This window comes from Nicotiana sylvestris, chromosome 11, assembly GCF_000393655.2.
Source record: "Nicotiana sylvestris chromosome 11, ASM39365v2, whole genome shotgun sequence".
In the NCBI taxonomy this organism is placed as follows: Eukaryota; Viridiplantae; Streptophyta; class Magnoliopsida; order Solanales; family Solanaceae; genus Nicotiana; species Nicotiana sylvestris.
The window spans coordinates 63348913-63367472 of record NC_091067.1 but is presented as its reverse complement, the minus strand read 5'-3'; the positions used below and the strand labels follow the sequence as shown (position 1 = coordinate 63367472).

The 18560-nt window shown below is 41.3% G+C and overlaps 2 protein-coding genes across 2 annotated transcripts; both read right to left on the bottom strand.

Annotated features, from left to right (window-relative positions):
• Positions 1 to 1510: 1510 nt before the first annotated feature.
• On the bottom strand, positions 1511 to 1939 carry LOC138881100 (uncharacterized). Its single transcript, XM_070161301.1, has one exon. It carries the CDS (start codon positions 1937 to 1939, stop codon positions 1511 to 1513), a length of 429 nt encoding a protein of 142 aa, XP_070017402.1.
• A 123-nt stretch (positions 1940 to 2062) lies between these two features.
• On the bottom strand, positions 2063 to 3291 carry LOC138881099 (uncharacterized). Its single transcript, XM_070161300.1, has 3 exons — positions 3056 to 3291; positions 2510 to 2964; positions 2063 to 2301 (listed from the first exon to the last, which is right to left on the bottom strand). The coding sequence occupies exons 1-3, from the start codon at positions 3289 to 3291 to the stop codon at positions 2063 to 2065; spliced, it is 930 nt and encodes a 309-aa protein (XP_070017401.1).
• Positions 3292 to 18560: the final 15269 nt, after the last annotated feature.

Here is an 18560-nt window from a genome sequence, read left to right as displayed (position 1 = left end):
ACCTGGGTGCACGGAATACCTGGAAGTGTGAGCTTCTGCCATGATCCTTTCCCGAAGACTCTCAATATCCAGAACACATAGGCGGCTTGGTACCGTAGGGTACCATCATTCATGCTAACGGAAAAATCTGTGGTCTTGTGTTTATGAATCCCCTCTTTTAGTTGTGCTAACAATGGATTGTTGAATTGTTTCTCTTTTACTTTCGCCGCAAGCGATGATTCAGCCCTATTATGCACAATCACTCCTCCTTCATTAGAGTCCGCAAGGCGAACTCCCAAACTAGCTAACTAGTGAACCTCTCTGGCCAACGGCCTCTGAAACGCCTTCAAATGAGCCAAACTTCCCATAGATTTTCGACTGAGAGCATCCGCCACAACATTAGTCTTTCCCGGGTGATAGAGAATATCAATGTCATAGTCCTTGACTAACTCTAGCCACCTTTTCTGTCATAGATTCAACTCCTTCTGCTTGAAAATATATTGAAGGCTCTTGTGATCCGTAAATACATCCACATGGACCCCATACAAATAATGTCACCGAATCTTTAGTGAAAACACCACTGCCACAAGCTATAACTCATGGGTTGGATAGTTCTTTTCATGATTCTTGAGTTGCCTAGAAGCGTAAGCTATAACCTTACCGTGTTACATTAACACACAACCCAAGCCCGATCCTTGAAGCATCATAATACATCACAAATCCCTCTGTACCCTCTGGCAAGGTTAACACCGGTGCTGTAGTCAATCTTGATTTCAATTTTTGGAAACTCCTTTCACAAGCATCAGACCATTGGAATTTAACTACTTTTTGCGTCAATTTAGTCAATGGAGAGGCAAGAGTAGAAAACCCCTCCACAAATCTCCTATAGTACCCGGCCAAACCCAAGAAACTGCGAATCTCTATTGGAGTGGTAGGTCTAGGCCAATTCTTCACTGCCGTAATCTTTTGAGGATCAACCATAATTCCTTCCCTAGAGACGACATGACCCAAGAACGTGATAGATTCAAGCCAAAATTAACATTTCGAAAATTTTGCATACAATTGATGTTGCTGAAGAGTCTGCAAAACTGCCCTGAGATGGTCAGCATGGTCCTCCCGACTTCAGGAATACACAAGAATATCTTCAATGAACACTATCATAAAGGAGTTTAGAAAAGTCTTGAAGACCCGATTCATAAAATCCATGAAAGCTGTCGGGGCATTTGTTAGCCCAAAAGACATCATCAGAAATTCAAAGTACCCATACCGAGTCCTGAATGCTGTTTTTGGAATATCCCGCTCTCTTATCTTCAATTGATGATACCCAGACCGCAAGTCAATTTTTGAGAAACAGGTAGCACCTTGGAATTGATCAAACAAGTCATCTATCCTTGGTAGAGGGTATTTATTTTTGATTGTGACTTTGTTGAGTTGCTGGTAGTCAATACACATTCGTAGCGACCCATCTTTCTTCCTTACAAACAGACCAGTGCACCCTACGGTGACACACTCGGTCGGATTAAACCCTTCTCTAGCAAATCTTCAATTCTTCCTTTAGCTCTTTCAATTCTGTCGGTGCCATTATATAAGGTGGAATTGATATAGGCTGCGTGCCTATCATCACATCGATCCCAAAATCAATCTCCCTGTCTAGTGGAATCCCAGTGAGCTCATCTGGAAAGACATCCAGAAATTCATTCACAACTGGCACGGACTCAAGGCTAGGTGCCTCGACATTGGTGTCCGTAACCCAAACTAAATTATAGATACACCCCTTATTGATCATCTTCGCGGCCTTAAGGTAAGAAATAAGCCGACCTTTAGGCACTACATTATCTCTCTTCCATTCAACAACGGGCTCATTAGGAAATTCAAGCCTCATGGTTCTAGTACAACAATCATGTTTGGCAAAGCATGAATAAAGCCAATCCATTCCCATTATTACATCAAAATCAGCCATCCCTAATTCGACAAGATTGGCCCTAGTATCCCTACCACGCACCGTGATAACACAACCTATATAAACTCGAGCAGCCGTAATTGACTCACTGACCAGAATAGACACCGAAAATGGCTTGTGAAGCTAATCTGGGTTTACCCCAAATTCCATAGCAACAAAAGGGGTAACATAGGACAAGGTGGAACTAGGGTCAATAAGTGCATACACATCATGATATTGGACAGCCAGAATACCTGTAACAACATCTAGAGAAGCCTCTGTGGTCTGGCGACCACTCATAACATAGAACCGGTTAGGTCCTCCTGAACAGTACGCACCACCCCTAGCTGCACCACGCCCTGCGGGTGCTGGGGTAATTCGTGCTGGAGAGGGGGTTAAGGATGTAGCAGCTACTAGACTGGATGACTGTGCTGTGCCCTACCCAACCCCTAGCGGGATACACGACAATGCCTCTGAATATGACCCTCATCATACATCCATAGCATACATGTACCTCCAAATAACAAATCCCTAAGTGCATCTTCCCGCACCTGGGGCACGGGGACCTCTACTGCTACTGGGACCCCTCACCTGACCGACCCCACTGATGAGATCCCCTGTTGCCCTGACCAGGCTTGAAATGACTCCATTGCTGCTGGGTGGGACCTGATGGCTGTGCACTGAATGAAGACTGTGCAACAGACTGGGATGACCCTGGTGATTCTTCCCTGAAAACTAATCTTCCCCCACCTAGTGACTCTCCCATGTTGCCCCTAGACCGGTCCTTGCTATTACCGTCTCTCTCCATCCCATTCTTCAATTTACGGCTCTCTATGGACTGAGTAAATGCTATCATCTTCCCATAATTCATGTTAGAATTCATTATAGTCAAAGGATTAAGGCCCTGAACAAACCGGCGCACCCTGGCCTCCATTATGGGAAATATGTGAATGACATACTTGGACAGGCGAGCAAACACCATGTGATACTCCCACACACTTTTGCTACCTTGCTTCGGATTTTCAAACTCCGCTGCACGGGCTGCCCTTGTCTCAACAGGAAGGAAATGATCTATAAAGGCATCGGCAAACTCGCTCCACCTCGTGCAGAGGGCTCCCCTCCCCACAGGAATCTTACCACAACTCAAACCACGAATAGGCCAACCTTTTCAGACGGTTGGTAGCCAAATCTACTCCCTCTGCCTCAGTTGCACGCATAACCCTGATGGTCCTGTGCATCTCATTAATAAAATTTGGAGGGTCTTCTGGATTGGCACCCGTAAACACTAGAGGCTCTAACTGAAGAAATCTATTCACCCTTGAACTAGTAGAATCCCCTTGCTGGCTAGATGAACTTGGCGCAACATTGGACATCTTGGCCTAAGAGGACACTAGCTGGGTCAACATCTGAATAGCTCCCCTAAGATCCCCATCAGAAATACCAGAACCGGAAGCTAAGGCTGGAGGCGGAATATGAGTATCAATGGCAGGGATAGTGGTACCTCCACATGTGTAGGAACTGGGGTAGTCTACTATAGAATAGAAGAACCAGGCAAGGTAATAGCAGGGCGACTACCTTCACCCGCAGTATCAAGCAGTGAATCACCAGCCACTCCTAAGGTGGCATTAGTTTCTTGGTCAATTCTCGCTTTCTTTTTAGGTGCCATCTACTGAAAGATAGAACAATGCACTAATTAGAGAGGGAATAGTTTCATAACAAGTTTTTGCCGCACGAAACAAAATATCAAAGAAGGGTATTATTCCTAAATGTCCAAGTAGCCTCCATCTTATAGATATGGTCGACTTCACACCGATAAGAAGGACTCTACTAGAAATGGCTCTGAGACGTCCTAGGACACTTTAAAACCTTAGGCTCTGATACCAAGTTTGTCACGCCCCAACCTCGGGAGGCGCGACCAGTGTTCAATCGAGTGAACCCAACTAAGCAAGCCTTTTTAACAAGTTCTACCCAGCTCAAAACGATTAAGAAACCATGCTTTCGTTTATTTAGATAATAGCAAAGTTGTACATTCAACATTGTTGATTCATTTTATATCGCAACATTAAATCATATTTAAGTTTCCAAGATTTCCTACAGTTACAATTTAGAGAAACAAGAGTTTAAGATTACAACCTAGTTCATAGACCCATCCAACACCCTTACATAACCCACACAAACGTCTACGGAGCCTCTATGGATACAAAAGACAAATTATAACAACGCCGGCAACAAGGCCCCGACTATACCTCAAAAGTTGAAGTCTACAACAAATATATACAACATAACCCCTTGAAGGAGAAAGGGGACCACCAAAACTTTGAGAGGAGGACACTCCGCTACGCGCGATCGGCACTTTCCACCATGGAGCCACCTACATTCATTTAAAAAATTTAGCGTCCCCGGCAAAAGGGACGTTAGTACCATGGAATAATATTAGTATGAATGACTAAACTACATTTTATTAGAAAAAACTATCATGCAAGAACAAGGAAATCACAAGAGACAATCAAAGGTTTTAACCGGACACCAAATCATCAATAAAAGAATCATATAATCTTTCACATAATTTCCATTACTTTAGTTTGGGGCATTCCTTTCATATGTTCCTCATTGTTCTCAATACCACCGCTATCTTGAGCGGAGTCCGATCACGACCCGATCGGCTAAGTTGCCTCATTTGAGACATATACCTCAATCACCATTTCATTTCCTTTTTTTCCGGAACTTAATATCAGCATATTACCACCATGTGTGCGGCATGGTGTTCGATCACGACACGATCGGCTAGGCCGTCTTACCTAGTCGTTGTTCCTTTCTCATCAATCATCTCATTACAATCTTTGTTTCACATATATTATTTCATAGGTACTTGGGGCCACAACTATCACGTCATATATTTGGCACTACGCCACATTTCACATCATTCCCAATTTCAATGTTAGATTTGTAATTTAGGATAATATGTGCACGCAAGAGCAAATAAAATTGTAAGCATAGATAAGACTTCACATCGATGGCACAACATATGCAGCTTCAATCTCAATTTAAGGTCTAATCAATTCATTACATGATTCATATTCCTTGCACCTTTAAAGTTATCAAGAAGAGCACATTGATCATTTTGACACATCTTTCATGCATATAAGGTTGCAACCCCAAAATCATGTGAAGCACCAATCAATACAACAATTCAACTTTAATCTTATCGTATTTACTCAAACACCGACGAAGCTCAATTTCTAAAAGATAGGGTTTTAGCCATACATACCTCGATTGAGCTTTCCCTTAATCCTATAATGTTCCGGAATGAATGTAGCACAATTGAACCCATAATCAGGAAAAGATCATAATTTAAGCTCACTAAAGCATTTTATCAAGCATTGAGTGTTCATTAAGGACTTATGGTCCTTTTATGCATGATTAAACTAGCCCATTCCCCATGCCTCTCTATTTATAATTTCCCCATATCTTCTAAGAACACATGCATGCAATGAAATCACCCTTATCCCCATGAATTACCTCACTAATAACCCCTTATAGCTATGTATAAAATTAAGAGCTGAGGTGATGAAGTCTTACCTCCTAGGATGAAGGTTTAGGTGACCCCACTTGATTATCTTCAATGTTTTAATAAGGATTTGTGGAGAAATTTTGATGAAAGACACTTCCCCTCTCTCATACCCTCCCTCTCACACTAAAAGCACTATGAAAATAGGCTCAAAATGAGCTATTGCACAGGATATAACGACCGGAGTTCAGGTTTAAAATTTAGAAATATGGAGTCCCGACTCAGATCTGTGGTCGCATATGTGATCGCAAAGTTGACATGTGGCCCGTAGAATGGACCGCAAAAATGCTCTAAAAAAAAATGACTTGGTTATGCGACAAGAATGCGGTCCGCATACCTGTTCTGCGGTCGCACAATGCATTGCAGAACTGCCCCTAGTGAAAATTCCAAGGGGATTATGCGATGACGATATGGCCTGCATATCGACTATGTGATCGCATAATTGGTTACATAGTTGACCTCAAAGTTAACCATCACACTGCCTGAATCTGCGATGACTGTGCATTCCGCATAACTATTATGCGACCGCATAATTGACTGCAGAATCCCACTTTCTAGAAAACACTATTTTTTAACTTTTTAATGCACAGATTAATCCAAAAGGTCCGAACAGCGGCGCGCAAGCTCGCCGCGAAGAATTTTATGAAATTCTAACACATAATCCAAATTTGGCACCACGAGATTTGGGGTTTTAAGTAGAAATTTTCATGGGGACTTACAATGTTGTTGCCCGAGGGACTGATTACGAGTAATTGTGAGGTAGGCTTGTCTCGTCCCTAACCTGGGGGACGAGACCGGCACCCAGTCCCTCACCTATCCTTGCATACCAAATTGCAACTAAGGGACTCTGAACATATGATATCATAATTTGGCCATGGACCATATTGTAAGACAACTACGAATGCTGACTAGATATCAATATAAAACTGGGCCGACAAGGATGTCATAATTATTACAGCTGACAAACCACACACAAGACCTGCAAGCCCAACATGCTACACTAACTGACAGGATATGTCTGTCACACCTCCTTTTTTACCTACACCCCGTAAAGGATATAAATACAAGGGATTTTTTCCAATTAAAGGACAATCGAAATGGGATCGTTTGTTTATTAAAAATCAGAGTCTCCACTTGGGAGATTTATGGTGTGCCAAGTCACCGGTTTAAATCCCGAGTCGAGGAAAAGATTGACTCTGTATTACAGTTCGCGAACTAGAAATCCGAGTAAGGAATTCTATTAACCTTGGAGAAGGTGTTAGGCACTCCCGAGTTCCGTAGTTCTAGCACGGTCGCTTTGATCATTCTTGGCTTGACTATATTGTCTAATTACTGATTTTAGAACCTATGTGCATTTATCCTTTACCGCTTTTAAATCACTTGATTATTCGTAATTAAAGAATTGAGTAACGCGTACGTATACTCTTTTCCCTTGGCGCGTCAAAAAACCATGTCACGCGAACGTGTCCATAATTAATAACGCTTTGTTCATTTATTATAAAAAAATGATTTGGCTAAAGCTGCGCGTGTCTAAAGCAAACTATAAACATTTTGTCGCTTTGTATATGAGCTAATTTAATTAATAACCTACGAAAACCCATTTTTATTATTAAGAATATTTGCTCGAAGTTGCGCGAACGCATACTCTGAATTGGTTTTTAGAATTGTAATCGTATCACGCGAACGTGTACATAATCACAATTGTATTTTAAACGGCCCTAAAGGTTTCTCCACGAATATTTGTTATTTCATCTACATTGTGAAATCAACAAATGAGCCATTTGTTACTAAATGTCTAACTACGGCTTGTCTCATATCTATTTGGCGGAAACCAGTTAATTAAGCACTAATGGAATTCGATCCCTTACTATCGCATGAGTAATTTAATCCGAGCTCGTTCGACTAGAAGGCTGTCACCAAAATGACACTCATTCAATCAGTAAGCGAGCCCAAATAAGACAGACCCAAATTACAAAATACAACAGAAGTCCGGAAGGAAATTTATAGCACGTCGAAGGCACGGGGCCAACGTTAAAGGCCCAATTGTGAGCTCCAACGCAGATCATACCCAGAACCCAGCATTGTACATACTTTATTGAATACCAATCAACTAAAACAATGTTGAGCAGTGATTAAACCAACTTCTTTTTTCCTTAATTATTCAACATAGAGCAACTAGACTCATAATTTCAGTCATGTCTGCGCCTCAGGCCCACATCTACCTTGGACTCACAAGGCTATCTCGCAAAAACATGAACTTTGGGCTCAACGAGCCCAAGTCAGATTTCAAGGTAATATGCTAGAAGCTTTAAGACTCGATATCGAGTCTCCTCAGCAGCGAACAATGTATGTCTAATAAATAGGCCTCAATCTGCAAGTGTATAGCTGAACTAAGAAAACTGGACAACATGCATTTTAGCCAACAACACTGGTCTCAATAGACCCAAAACAGACCTGAAATACACTTGACACCACTAAAATTCTTTGTGATAATTTTCTACTGCTCTTACACATGATCAATACCCTTCAACATTCAAGTTAAGCGAGTAAAAGGGAAACCTTTATACAACACCATAAAGAATCTAAAAGGCATGACAATAAACTAAATAACTTATGTGAACCTAGTAGGAACATGAAGACAACATATGATAAACATCACAACTGTTAAGGTAATAGGGAAAGGGCAGCAATCAATTTCTTCAACTCGAACTACATAATTCAAGCACAATTACCATACAAAACTTCATTTTCGTTCAAGGTTTGAAGGAAATACCTGGAAATTGAAAAGCAAAACAGAGAAATGAGGAATCAGGAGTGGACTCAATAGCAGGAACAGGAATCAGGAACAAAATCAGCCCAAAAATGATTGACAAAAGACCACTTTAGCCCAGTTTGCGCCCACAGTGATATCACATACAGCTCAGAAACAAAATCTACCCAACAGTGAACCAAAACCTTGTATACCAAAACATATTCAGCTCCTTTAAAACTTCAGTTGCTCAGAACTTGTCACAGAATCAGTACCACAAGAATTTCCCTAAAGATTTTCAATGGAACAGTACTTTTTGTATTTCTTTTTAGCCGTCTCTCATTTTTTGTTTTTTTAGCCCTTTTTCTCTCTCTAAGGGTAAAAAAAAACTGTCTTGAATGAGAAGAAGGCTTTCTTTTTAAAGGCTGAGGGTCTGCTGTGTGCCTTCCAAGGCAAGGCAGTCAGATTTTCTAAAATACCCTCATAGGGCATCTTTCAAAACAGATTTTTGGATAGATGTCCATTCCCTTCAGATATTTTCAATTTATAGCCTGTTTTCCCTAACCATTTTGGGCAGCTGTCCATTTAGGAAGCTTCCCATCAATTATTAAAGATTCTTTAAGTTGAAACAATCTCCAAGTTACCCCCTAAAGTTCCCCATTATTCACTTACCCCCATTAAATTCTGAATCCTCACAATCACAGTAACAATAAACAAACGGGCTGACATTTTCAAACAAATTGAAATCCATCACAACTATTGAAATTATGAGAAACTAGCTTGAATAACCTTCACACATAAACATGAATTCAGATAATGTTCTTGAAACAAGAATTAATGCGAACGATGAACTATACTTGACTCAGTTCCAAAATTAATTCACAAAATGTGAAATGAAACCCAACGGAAAAAAGAAAATCTCATGAATTGAAACCAAATTAAACTCAAACCTTACGAAGCCAATTGTCATCGACAACTACGCAGACAAGCTAACTAACAAACTTGCAATCAAAACATAATGCAATAAATCAAGAGACAAAAATTCTGGAAAGCTGTAAAACAAACAACCAAGCAAACAAACAGAAGAGATCAACAGAAACCAATCGATGCAAAGGGAAATTATCCCAAACCTGCTTCGGCAAGAACTGCATGAACTCGAACAACCTCGGAGGAGACAGTGAACCTTTGACGGTCATTAATTTGTTGTCCTTAACAAAAGACAAACGATTAATGACGATATTAGGTTTACTTGACCTTGCTAAGCCAGAAAGGAACCCAAGGAGAAACTTGGCTATCCAGCCTTCTACTTTACCACTGACGGACCATTTTGAAACGAAAAAAACACGTATTTGAGGCAGGAAGGAGATGAGGAGTTGCATGGTGTGATTTTGGGTGGATCTGGGAATTTTAGGGTTTCCGGTGCTAACCTCAGATCTGAGATTCGAGGCGATGGAAGGGGATTCGAGAGTAACTATTTGGAGATTTGGGATGGGGAGGTGGAAAGGAGTTCATGGTGTTAATTTGGTGGCGATTAGATGACGGCGCCGCCACCGTATGGTGGGGAATTCTGGGGCGGCTACTAGGGTTTGGGGGCAGGGTTCTGAAATTGGGGTTGTTAGGACGATGAACTGAGGGGGAGGGGGGGTGCATATTCGGACATATATATACTCCCCCAGCTTTAGTTCCGAGCCGTTCGATCAAGTGAGGATCAACAACTCAGATTGACAATGGTCGAAACGGCGTCGTTTTGCTTGAAAGGGGGATCCGGATCGGGTATAGGCGGGTTTGGGCTAGAATTGGGCGGGTACGAGGGGGGGCAATTGGGCTTAAGGGGGGTTTACATAAATGGCCCAAATCGAATTTCTCTTTGTTTTTGAATCTTTTCTTCTTCTTTTTTTCAATTTCCAAATTTCTTTTCTTTCCAAATTTAGAAATAAATCCTAAATTAATTATTAAAACTAATATTATCCTATCAAATTAAACTAATTAATCTCTAAAAATAATTACCATACTAATTAAATACCAACTTAAAGAAAGCTAATAAAATTCGAGAAATTAAAATTAAAATGCAAAAATGAACTATTTTTGTGATTTTCCTGTTTTATAAACAATAAATTACTAATTATTTCAAACATGCAAAAATTAAATCCTAAATGCAAATGTAGCATATTTTGTATTTTTCATTAATTAACAAACGAAATGCACAGACAAAAAATACAAATAATTAACAGCAAATGCCACAAAATCCACAAAATTGCAAATAATGAAATGAAATTACTTTGTTTTGAATTTATGGGAGTATTTCGTGTAAGAAAAAATCACGTGCTCGCAGCTGCCCCTCTTTGTTCGAAAACACGAAGAGTTTTCGTGCAAAGATAAAATAAGCGGATACGAGCGATTTTTGCCCGTTTGAATACTCCGTGGGAAGCATTTTTTAAAGATTTGACCGCACCCTGCCTCTGAGGTTGCCTACATATCCTTGGCTAAAAAGAAATCAGGTTAGTGTAGTTCGGAAAGTTTTGGTAGCTGGGACATCCGTTGCTGCTGATTTCACTGTTGCTGTGATTTCACTGTTGCTGTGATTTCACTGTTGCTGCTGCTGCTTACTGAACTTCCTTATTATACCATGCCAAAATAAAACAAAAAGCTATACTAGACTATGATCTATGGATTACAAAAGTCCTATCTATATCTTCAAACCTGATTTTATGCTTCTTGTTGCCTTGTTGTTCTCCATTCTTTCGGAGACATCCGTTTGTTGCCATCTTGAATTGTAAACTGAGATGTTTTCCCCTTCTTTAGGTGGGTGCCTGACTGCTGAACTTGATATGTATTCCCTGCTTTCCAGACGGGCTCCTGACTGCTGGCTTGAAAGTATTCCCTGCTTTCCAGGCGGGCTCCTGACTTCAACTTGAAATGTATTCCCTGCTCTTCAGGAGGGCTCCTGACTTTAAAATAAACAAAACAAAAAAATTGAAAGCTAAAACTTAAATTGTACTCCCTTGTTCTCCAGGTGGGCTCCTGACTGTTGTGCTTGAAAGTATTCCCTGCTCTCCAGGCGGGCTCCTGACTTCAACTTGACAAAAACAAAGAAAATTTTCTGCCTTGGTGGCTGGGGACAGATGTGATTGTAAAACTAAATCATATTACCAAATATTACTAAGAATTGAATGCTAGGTCCTATTATCCAGGGGGGTCCTGATAACTCTTAACTAACGATAATTTTAAATCTAAGCTATATCTTTTAAAGGCATGACTTCCGCTACGTCTTGTTATCTAAGAAGGTCTTAAGCTACTCCCCATTATCCAGGAGGGTCCTGAAAATCAAAAGTCAAATTTTATCTTAAGAGTGACAACTTTTATAGTTGAACTATACTACCCTACACCAGAACTTACGCTAAATGTTGTTATCTAATCGAAATCTTAAAGCTGAGTCCCATTATTCAGGAGGGTCCCGAAAACTCCTAATTGAATCCTATCTCGAACATGCACACTTCTAAGTCAACTTATATTCCTTTGGGATACATTTATGCTAAATTATGCTATTTCTGAACTTTAAACTAGGTCCCATTTTCCAGGAGGGTCCTGAAAATCAAAACAAACCTGTTTGGTGATTGCCTTTCTCCACGGAGAGTTTCTCCGGAACAATCGAAATTTCCTGCCCCTGTTTCAATCAAAGAAAATTTTGTCAGTTTAAAATGGTGGTTAGCTGATGGCATTCTTGCTGAAGATCTTTCCGCTGCATTGTTTTGTTCTGACTGGCTTCTCCGAACTGGCCCTGAACCGCTTTGACTTCCTGACTGACTTTCAAACCCTCGTGACTTTGACGAGCCAAGTGTTTTATACCCCCATTGTGGTCTTACCTCTGAACCCTTTATCTGAACTTTTGCGTCTCCCATGACATTACCAAACCATTCCATTGATGAAGCTTCCGGTAATTCCTTGTATTCCCCTCTTTCGTCGGGTTATTCTTAGTATGCTTTGCCCATTTCGTGCTTTGAAATTTGGAAGTAGGTAGTGAGCTTTGAAATTCTCTTTCATTTGCTTTGAATAAGACTGACGTTGAAACATCTAAGCCAAATAAACCCAAAAGAAAATGAAATGCAATGACTTTGCGGGTTAAGGATAGGAAGAATCCAAAACCAGATGACTGCTACAAAGAGAAAAAGAAAAAGAAACTTATCTGAGTGGGACAGCTGGTACCGATGATCATGACATGCATTTTGGATTAATCGGCCTAATCTGTCCAACCAATTAATTTTCAGTTGTGGTACTTTGTTGCCCCAGAATTCCCATGTCCTGACTACTTTACCCAAACCTCGGCCTTGTTCGTCTTGCGGTGCCCTGAAACAGTTTTCCCACCAACAGACCTTTCTCACTTGTTGACTTTTCCACTTACTGTCGCCTCAAGGTTCCCGTGAGGGTTTTCACCAATAAGACTCTCTCGTTTTAATTTCTCTCAACTCCCGTCGCCTTACGGTGCCTGTGAAGGTTTTCACCAATAAGACTTTCTCATTTTATTTCTCTCAACTTTCATCGCTTTACGGTGCCTGTGAAGGTTTTCACCAATAAGACTCTCTCATTTTTATTTTTCTGCTTGAACCAGAGTGTTGCCCCTGACATGAATTACCTTTGCCTGCTTGACCTAGCATTTCTCAAAGACTGATCAGAAGGTCTTTCTTTGGACCGTAATGTAGGCTTTTGGACAGGGTTAAGAAGAAAGGATATCAAAGGCTCGAAACAATTCAAATGGGTTCAAAATTACAACTTTCGGAATTAGATTTCTGAAAACAACCACAAATTCTGCCCTAGTTTCCTGTTTGGGGACTTTTGGATTTTTATTTTGATGCGACCGAATCGTGAGGCTGCCTACATATCCTTAAAAGGAATCAGGTCGAACGTAGTTCATGTCATAGAAACTACTTTGTTGTCGCAATTTTTCTTTTCTCTCTTTCTTTTCTTTCTTTCTTTTTTCTTCTGTTATTCTTCTTTTCTCTCTTTTCCCCTTTTTTCTTTTTGCTTTTCTCTTTTCCTTTTTTTTTTCTTCTTCTTTTCTCGTTTCTTCTCTTTTTCTTTTTCTTTCTTTCTTTTCTTATCTTTCATGCTTATGTTTCTGATATTCGCTACTGATTCCGAAATAAGGGTATGAAAGAAAATAAAGAAGGCTCAAAAAGGGTGACAATGGATAAAGTGTTTAGATAGCAGAACAAAATGCCTTCATTATTTCAATCTTCAAAATATGCCAAATACAAACAAGTACAATCAAAGAAAGAAATCATATATAGTATCTCTTGACTACATCGGAATAGATAGCCATTTCTACACATTTCCCTTCTACATCTGTCAAATATAACGCGCCATTGGACAACACTCTAGTTACAACAAATGGCCCCTGCCAGTTCGGGGTGAACTTTCCTTTTGCTTCAGCCTGATGAGGCAAGATACGTCACAACACTAGTTGACCTACTTTGAACTTCCGTGGATGTACCTTCTTGTTATATGCTCTTGCCATTCTCTATTGGTACAATTGGCTATGACATACTGCCACTAATCTCTTTTCATTAATCAGACTTAACTGCTCCAAGCGGGTTTTGACCCATTCAACGTCATTAATTTCTGCCTCAACAACAATTCGAAGGGATGGGATTCAAATTTCTGCCTCAACAACAATTCGAAGGGATGGGATTCAAATTTCTGCGGGTATTACTGCCTCTGTGCCATACACCAACAAATAAGGAGTAGCACCTACTGAAGTGCGGACAGTAGTGCGATAACCCAACAACACAAATGCCAGCTTTTCATGCCACTGCCTAGAGACTTCCACCATTTTTCGAAGTATCTTCCTTATATTCTTGTTAGCTGCCTCGATTGCTCCATTCGCCTTAGGGTGATATGGGGTGGAATTGTGATGTATAATCTTAAACTGCTGACATGTCTCTGTCATTAGATGACTATTGAGATTGACACCATTGTCCGTGATGATTACCTTCGGAATCCCAAACCGACAGATGATATTTGAATGCACAAAATCGACCACTACTTTCTTGGTCACAAATTTGAAAGTCTTTGCTTCGACCCACTTGGTGAAATAATCAATGGCTACCAGAATAAATCTGTGTCCGTTTGATGCTGCTGGCTCGATTGGCCCAATGACATCCATGCCCCAAGTAATAAAGGGCCATGGTGCCGACATTGTATGCAATTTAGATGGTGGGGAATGAATCAAATCTCCGTGCACCTGGCATTGATGGAACTTGCGCACAAAACTGATGCAATCTCGCTCCATAGTGAGCCAGTAATATCCTGCTCGGAGAATCTTCTTTGCCAGAACGTACCCACTCATATGCGGTCCACAAACTCCAGAGTGTACCTCAGTCAAGATTACTGTGGCCTGTCTTGCATCTATGCATCTTAACAATCCAAGGTCTGGAGTTCTTTTGTATAACACCCCTCCGCTGATGAAAAATTCGCTTGCGAATCGTCGAATTTTTCTTTTCTGATCACTTGTGGCATGTACCGGATATACCCCCATCCGGAGGTATTCTTTGATATCATGGAACCGTGGCTCCCCATCAAGTTCTACTTCTACCATATTACAGTAAGCATGCTGATCACGGACCTGAATCTGCAAAGGGTCCATATAAGCCTTATCTGGATGATGTAACATTAACGCCAGAGTGGCCAAAGTATCGGCGACTTCATTATGGATCCTCTGGATATGCCTGAATTCTATCGACTGAAACCGCTGGCAAAGATGATGCAAACATTGTCTGTACGGTATGAGTTTCAAATCCCGTGTTTCCCATTCTCCCTGAATCTAGTATACCAGGAGTTCCGAGTCACCCAAGACCAAGACTTCCTGGACACCCATATCCACAGCTAACCTCAAACCCAGAATACATGCCTCGTACTCAGCCATGTTGTTGGTAAAGTAAAAATGAAGCTGAGCCGTAATAGGGTAGTGCTGCCCTATTTCAAAAATAAGTACTGATCCTATCCCCACGCCTTTCATGTTTGCGGCTCTGTTAAAGAAAAGCTTCCATCCAGGCTTCTCGCCTTGTTCTAACTCATCAATGTGCATCACCTCTTTATCAGGGAAATAAGTTTTCAACGGTTCATAATCTTCATCAACCGGGTTCTCGGCCAAATGGTCCGCCAAGGCCTGCGCTTTCATTGCAGTTCGGGTTACGTAGACAATGTCAAACTCTGTGATCAGGATCTGCCACTTTGCAAGCCTCCCTGTAGGCATAGGCTTCTAAAAGATATACTTCAATGGATCCAAGCGAGATATGAGGTAAGTAGTATAAGATGACAAATAATGTTTCAACTTCTGCGCAACCCAAGTTAGGGCGCAACATGTCCTCTAAATCTGGGTGTACTTAACCTCGTACGGTGTGAATTTCTTGCTGAGATAATATATGGCCTGCTTCTTCCTTCCAGTGATATCATGTTGACCCAGTACACAGCTGAATGAATTATCCAATACCGTCAAATATAGAATCAAAGGTCGCCCTGGTTCTGGCGGGACCAACATGTGTGGATTTGACAAATACCCTTTTATCCTATCAAACACCTTCTGACATTCATCTGTCCACCTGACCGCAATGTCTTTATTTAACAGCTTGAAGATGGGCTCACAAGTTGTCGTGAGCTAAGCGATGAACCTGCTGATATAATTCAATCTCCCCAACAAACTCATCACCTCAGTCTTGTTCCTCGGAGGTGGCAATTCCTGGATGGCCTTGACTTTTGATAGGTCCAATTCAATACCCCGGCGGCTGACTACGAACCCCAGCAACTTTCCAGACGGTACCCCAAAAGCACACTTTGCAGGATTAAGCTTGAGATTGTACCTGCGAAGCCTTCGGAAGAACTTCTTCAGATCCCTGACATGGTCAGACTGCTTCCTAGACTTCACGATCATATCATCCACGTACACCTCGATTTCCTGGTGTATCATATCATGGAATATTGTTGTCATTGCCCTTATGTAGGTTGCCCCAGCATTTTTCAAACCGAATGGCATGACCCGATAACAGTACGTTCCCCACGGCATGATAAATGCTGTATTTTCAACATCTTCCTCGTCAATTAAGATCTGATGATAACCCGCGTAACAATCCACAAAAGAACCAATCTCATGTTTGGCACAATTGTCAATCAATATATGGATGTTTGGCAGGGGAAAATTATCCTTCGAACTTGCTTTGTTGAGATCCCGATAATCAACGCACACCCTGGTCTTCCCATCCTTCTTTGGCACAGGCACACCATTGGCTAACCAGATGGGATACCGTGTGACCCGAATAACTTTCGCATCGAACTGCTTGGTGACCTCTTCTTTGATCTTTACACTCATATCCGTTTTGAACTTTCTCAGCTTCTGTTAGACAGGAGGGAATGCCGGGTCAGTGGGCAACTTGTGAACCACTAAATTAGTGCTTAGCCCGGCATGTCGTCATAGGACCATGCAAAAACGTCTTTGTATTCGAACAGTGCTTTGATTATCTCCTCCCTGAGTTGAGGTTCCAGATGGACACTTATTTTAGTTTCACGGACATTTTCTTGGTCCCCTAGATTAACTATTTCTGTATCGTTCAAATTAGGTTTGGGCTTTTCCTCAAAATGACTTAGTTCCTTACTAATTTCTTCATAGGCCTCATCATCATCAAATTCCCACTCGTCGTCACACTTAATTTCTTGTATTATTACTTCAGAGTTAGATTGGCTTTTAAAACTGGGCCGAAGATTCCTCATGCATGTCATGTCATTGATATCAGCATAAAAAGAACTGTACAAAAGAAGAAAACAAAAATAGAATTAGAAGAAATGAAGGAAAATGAACAATTTCATTTCATTGAATATAAAGATAACATGGTTTTAACACATCCAACTGAAAGGAACATAATATCTGAATTACAGACCCTGGAATAATCCAGACAACTAAAAGAAAATCAAAACCCACTACCAAGACTCCCTCCGGATAGGAAGAGGAGTAGCTTCATAGTTGTTGACTTTTGCACGTGGTCCCACAAGTTGCATATCTGCCTCGCTGGACCCTTCCCCAGCCTGAACCATATTGACCTCGGTGAATAACCTTTCGAGCCCCTTCTCCAAATCTCCATCGGCTCCAATCAGTGGTCCAGGGACCCTTGACGACAGTTGCTTTCTGGTACCTGGCCTGACGAATGACCTAGACAAACGCGGGATTGTCTTTGGCAGTGCCCATGCTTTCTTTTTCATTTTCCTAGCTCTTCTCATGTCTGCAACGGTAGGTTTGAACCCCAGACCAAAAGTATCTAGATTCCTTGGAAGGGAGACTGACTGCACAATACCTTGCAGAGATGTACCCAAACCCTTGCCCGATACGAAACCGTTTTTCAACATTTCGACAACTACCATGATTAATACCGCAGCCATATTTGAAGTTGCCACACACTTGCCTTCCAGAATTTTCTCTACCGATACTGTGTCGGAAACCTGATAAACCCATGGTCCCTTGCCATCGTCAACCTCTATGAACGGCACAATGGCACCATTGGGCACACACAAATTATCTTTGCCATGTACAACAATTTCCTGTCGATCCCATTCAAACTTGACCATTTGATGCAGAGTAGACGGGATTGCTTTGGAAGCATGGATCCAGGGTCGTCCCAACAATAGATTATATGAAACAGCCACATCGAGCACTTGGAATTCCATAGTAAATTCAACTGGCCCTATTGTGAGCTCAAGCACTATGTCCCCAACTGAATCCTTCCCTCCACCGTCGAATCCCCGAACGCAAATACTGTTCTTGTGAATTCTTTCATCCTCCACTTGCAGCTTGTTCAATGTGGTGAGAGGACAGATGTTCGCACTAGACCCGTTGTCAACTAGTACCCGAGTAACCACGGAGTCTTCGCATTTCACCGTCAGATAGAGGGCTCTATTGTGCTCGGTGCCCTCCACGGGCAACTCATCATCGGAAAAGGTGACTCGGTTTACCTCAAATATCTTGTTAGCTATCTTTTCCAAGTGATTTACTGAGATTTTTTCAGGAACGTGGGCTTCATTCAAGATTTTCATCAAAGCTCGACGGTGCTCGTCGGAATGGATCAGTAATGACAAAAGCGAGATCTGAGCCGCTGTTTTCCTCAACTGCTCGACAATGGAATAGTCCTGTACTTTCATGTTTTTCAAAAATTCCTCTGCTTCTTCCTCGGACACAGCTTTTTTCACCGACACTGGATTGTCTTTGGAAGTTTTAGCTTTTCTCAACTCTTCGGGGGCAAAGCATCTCCCCGATCGAGTCAAATTATGGGTCTCACACACTTCTTCTC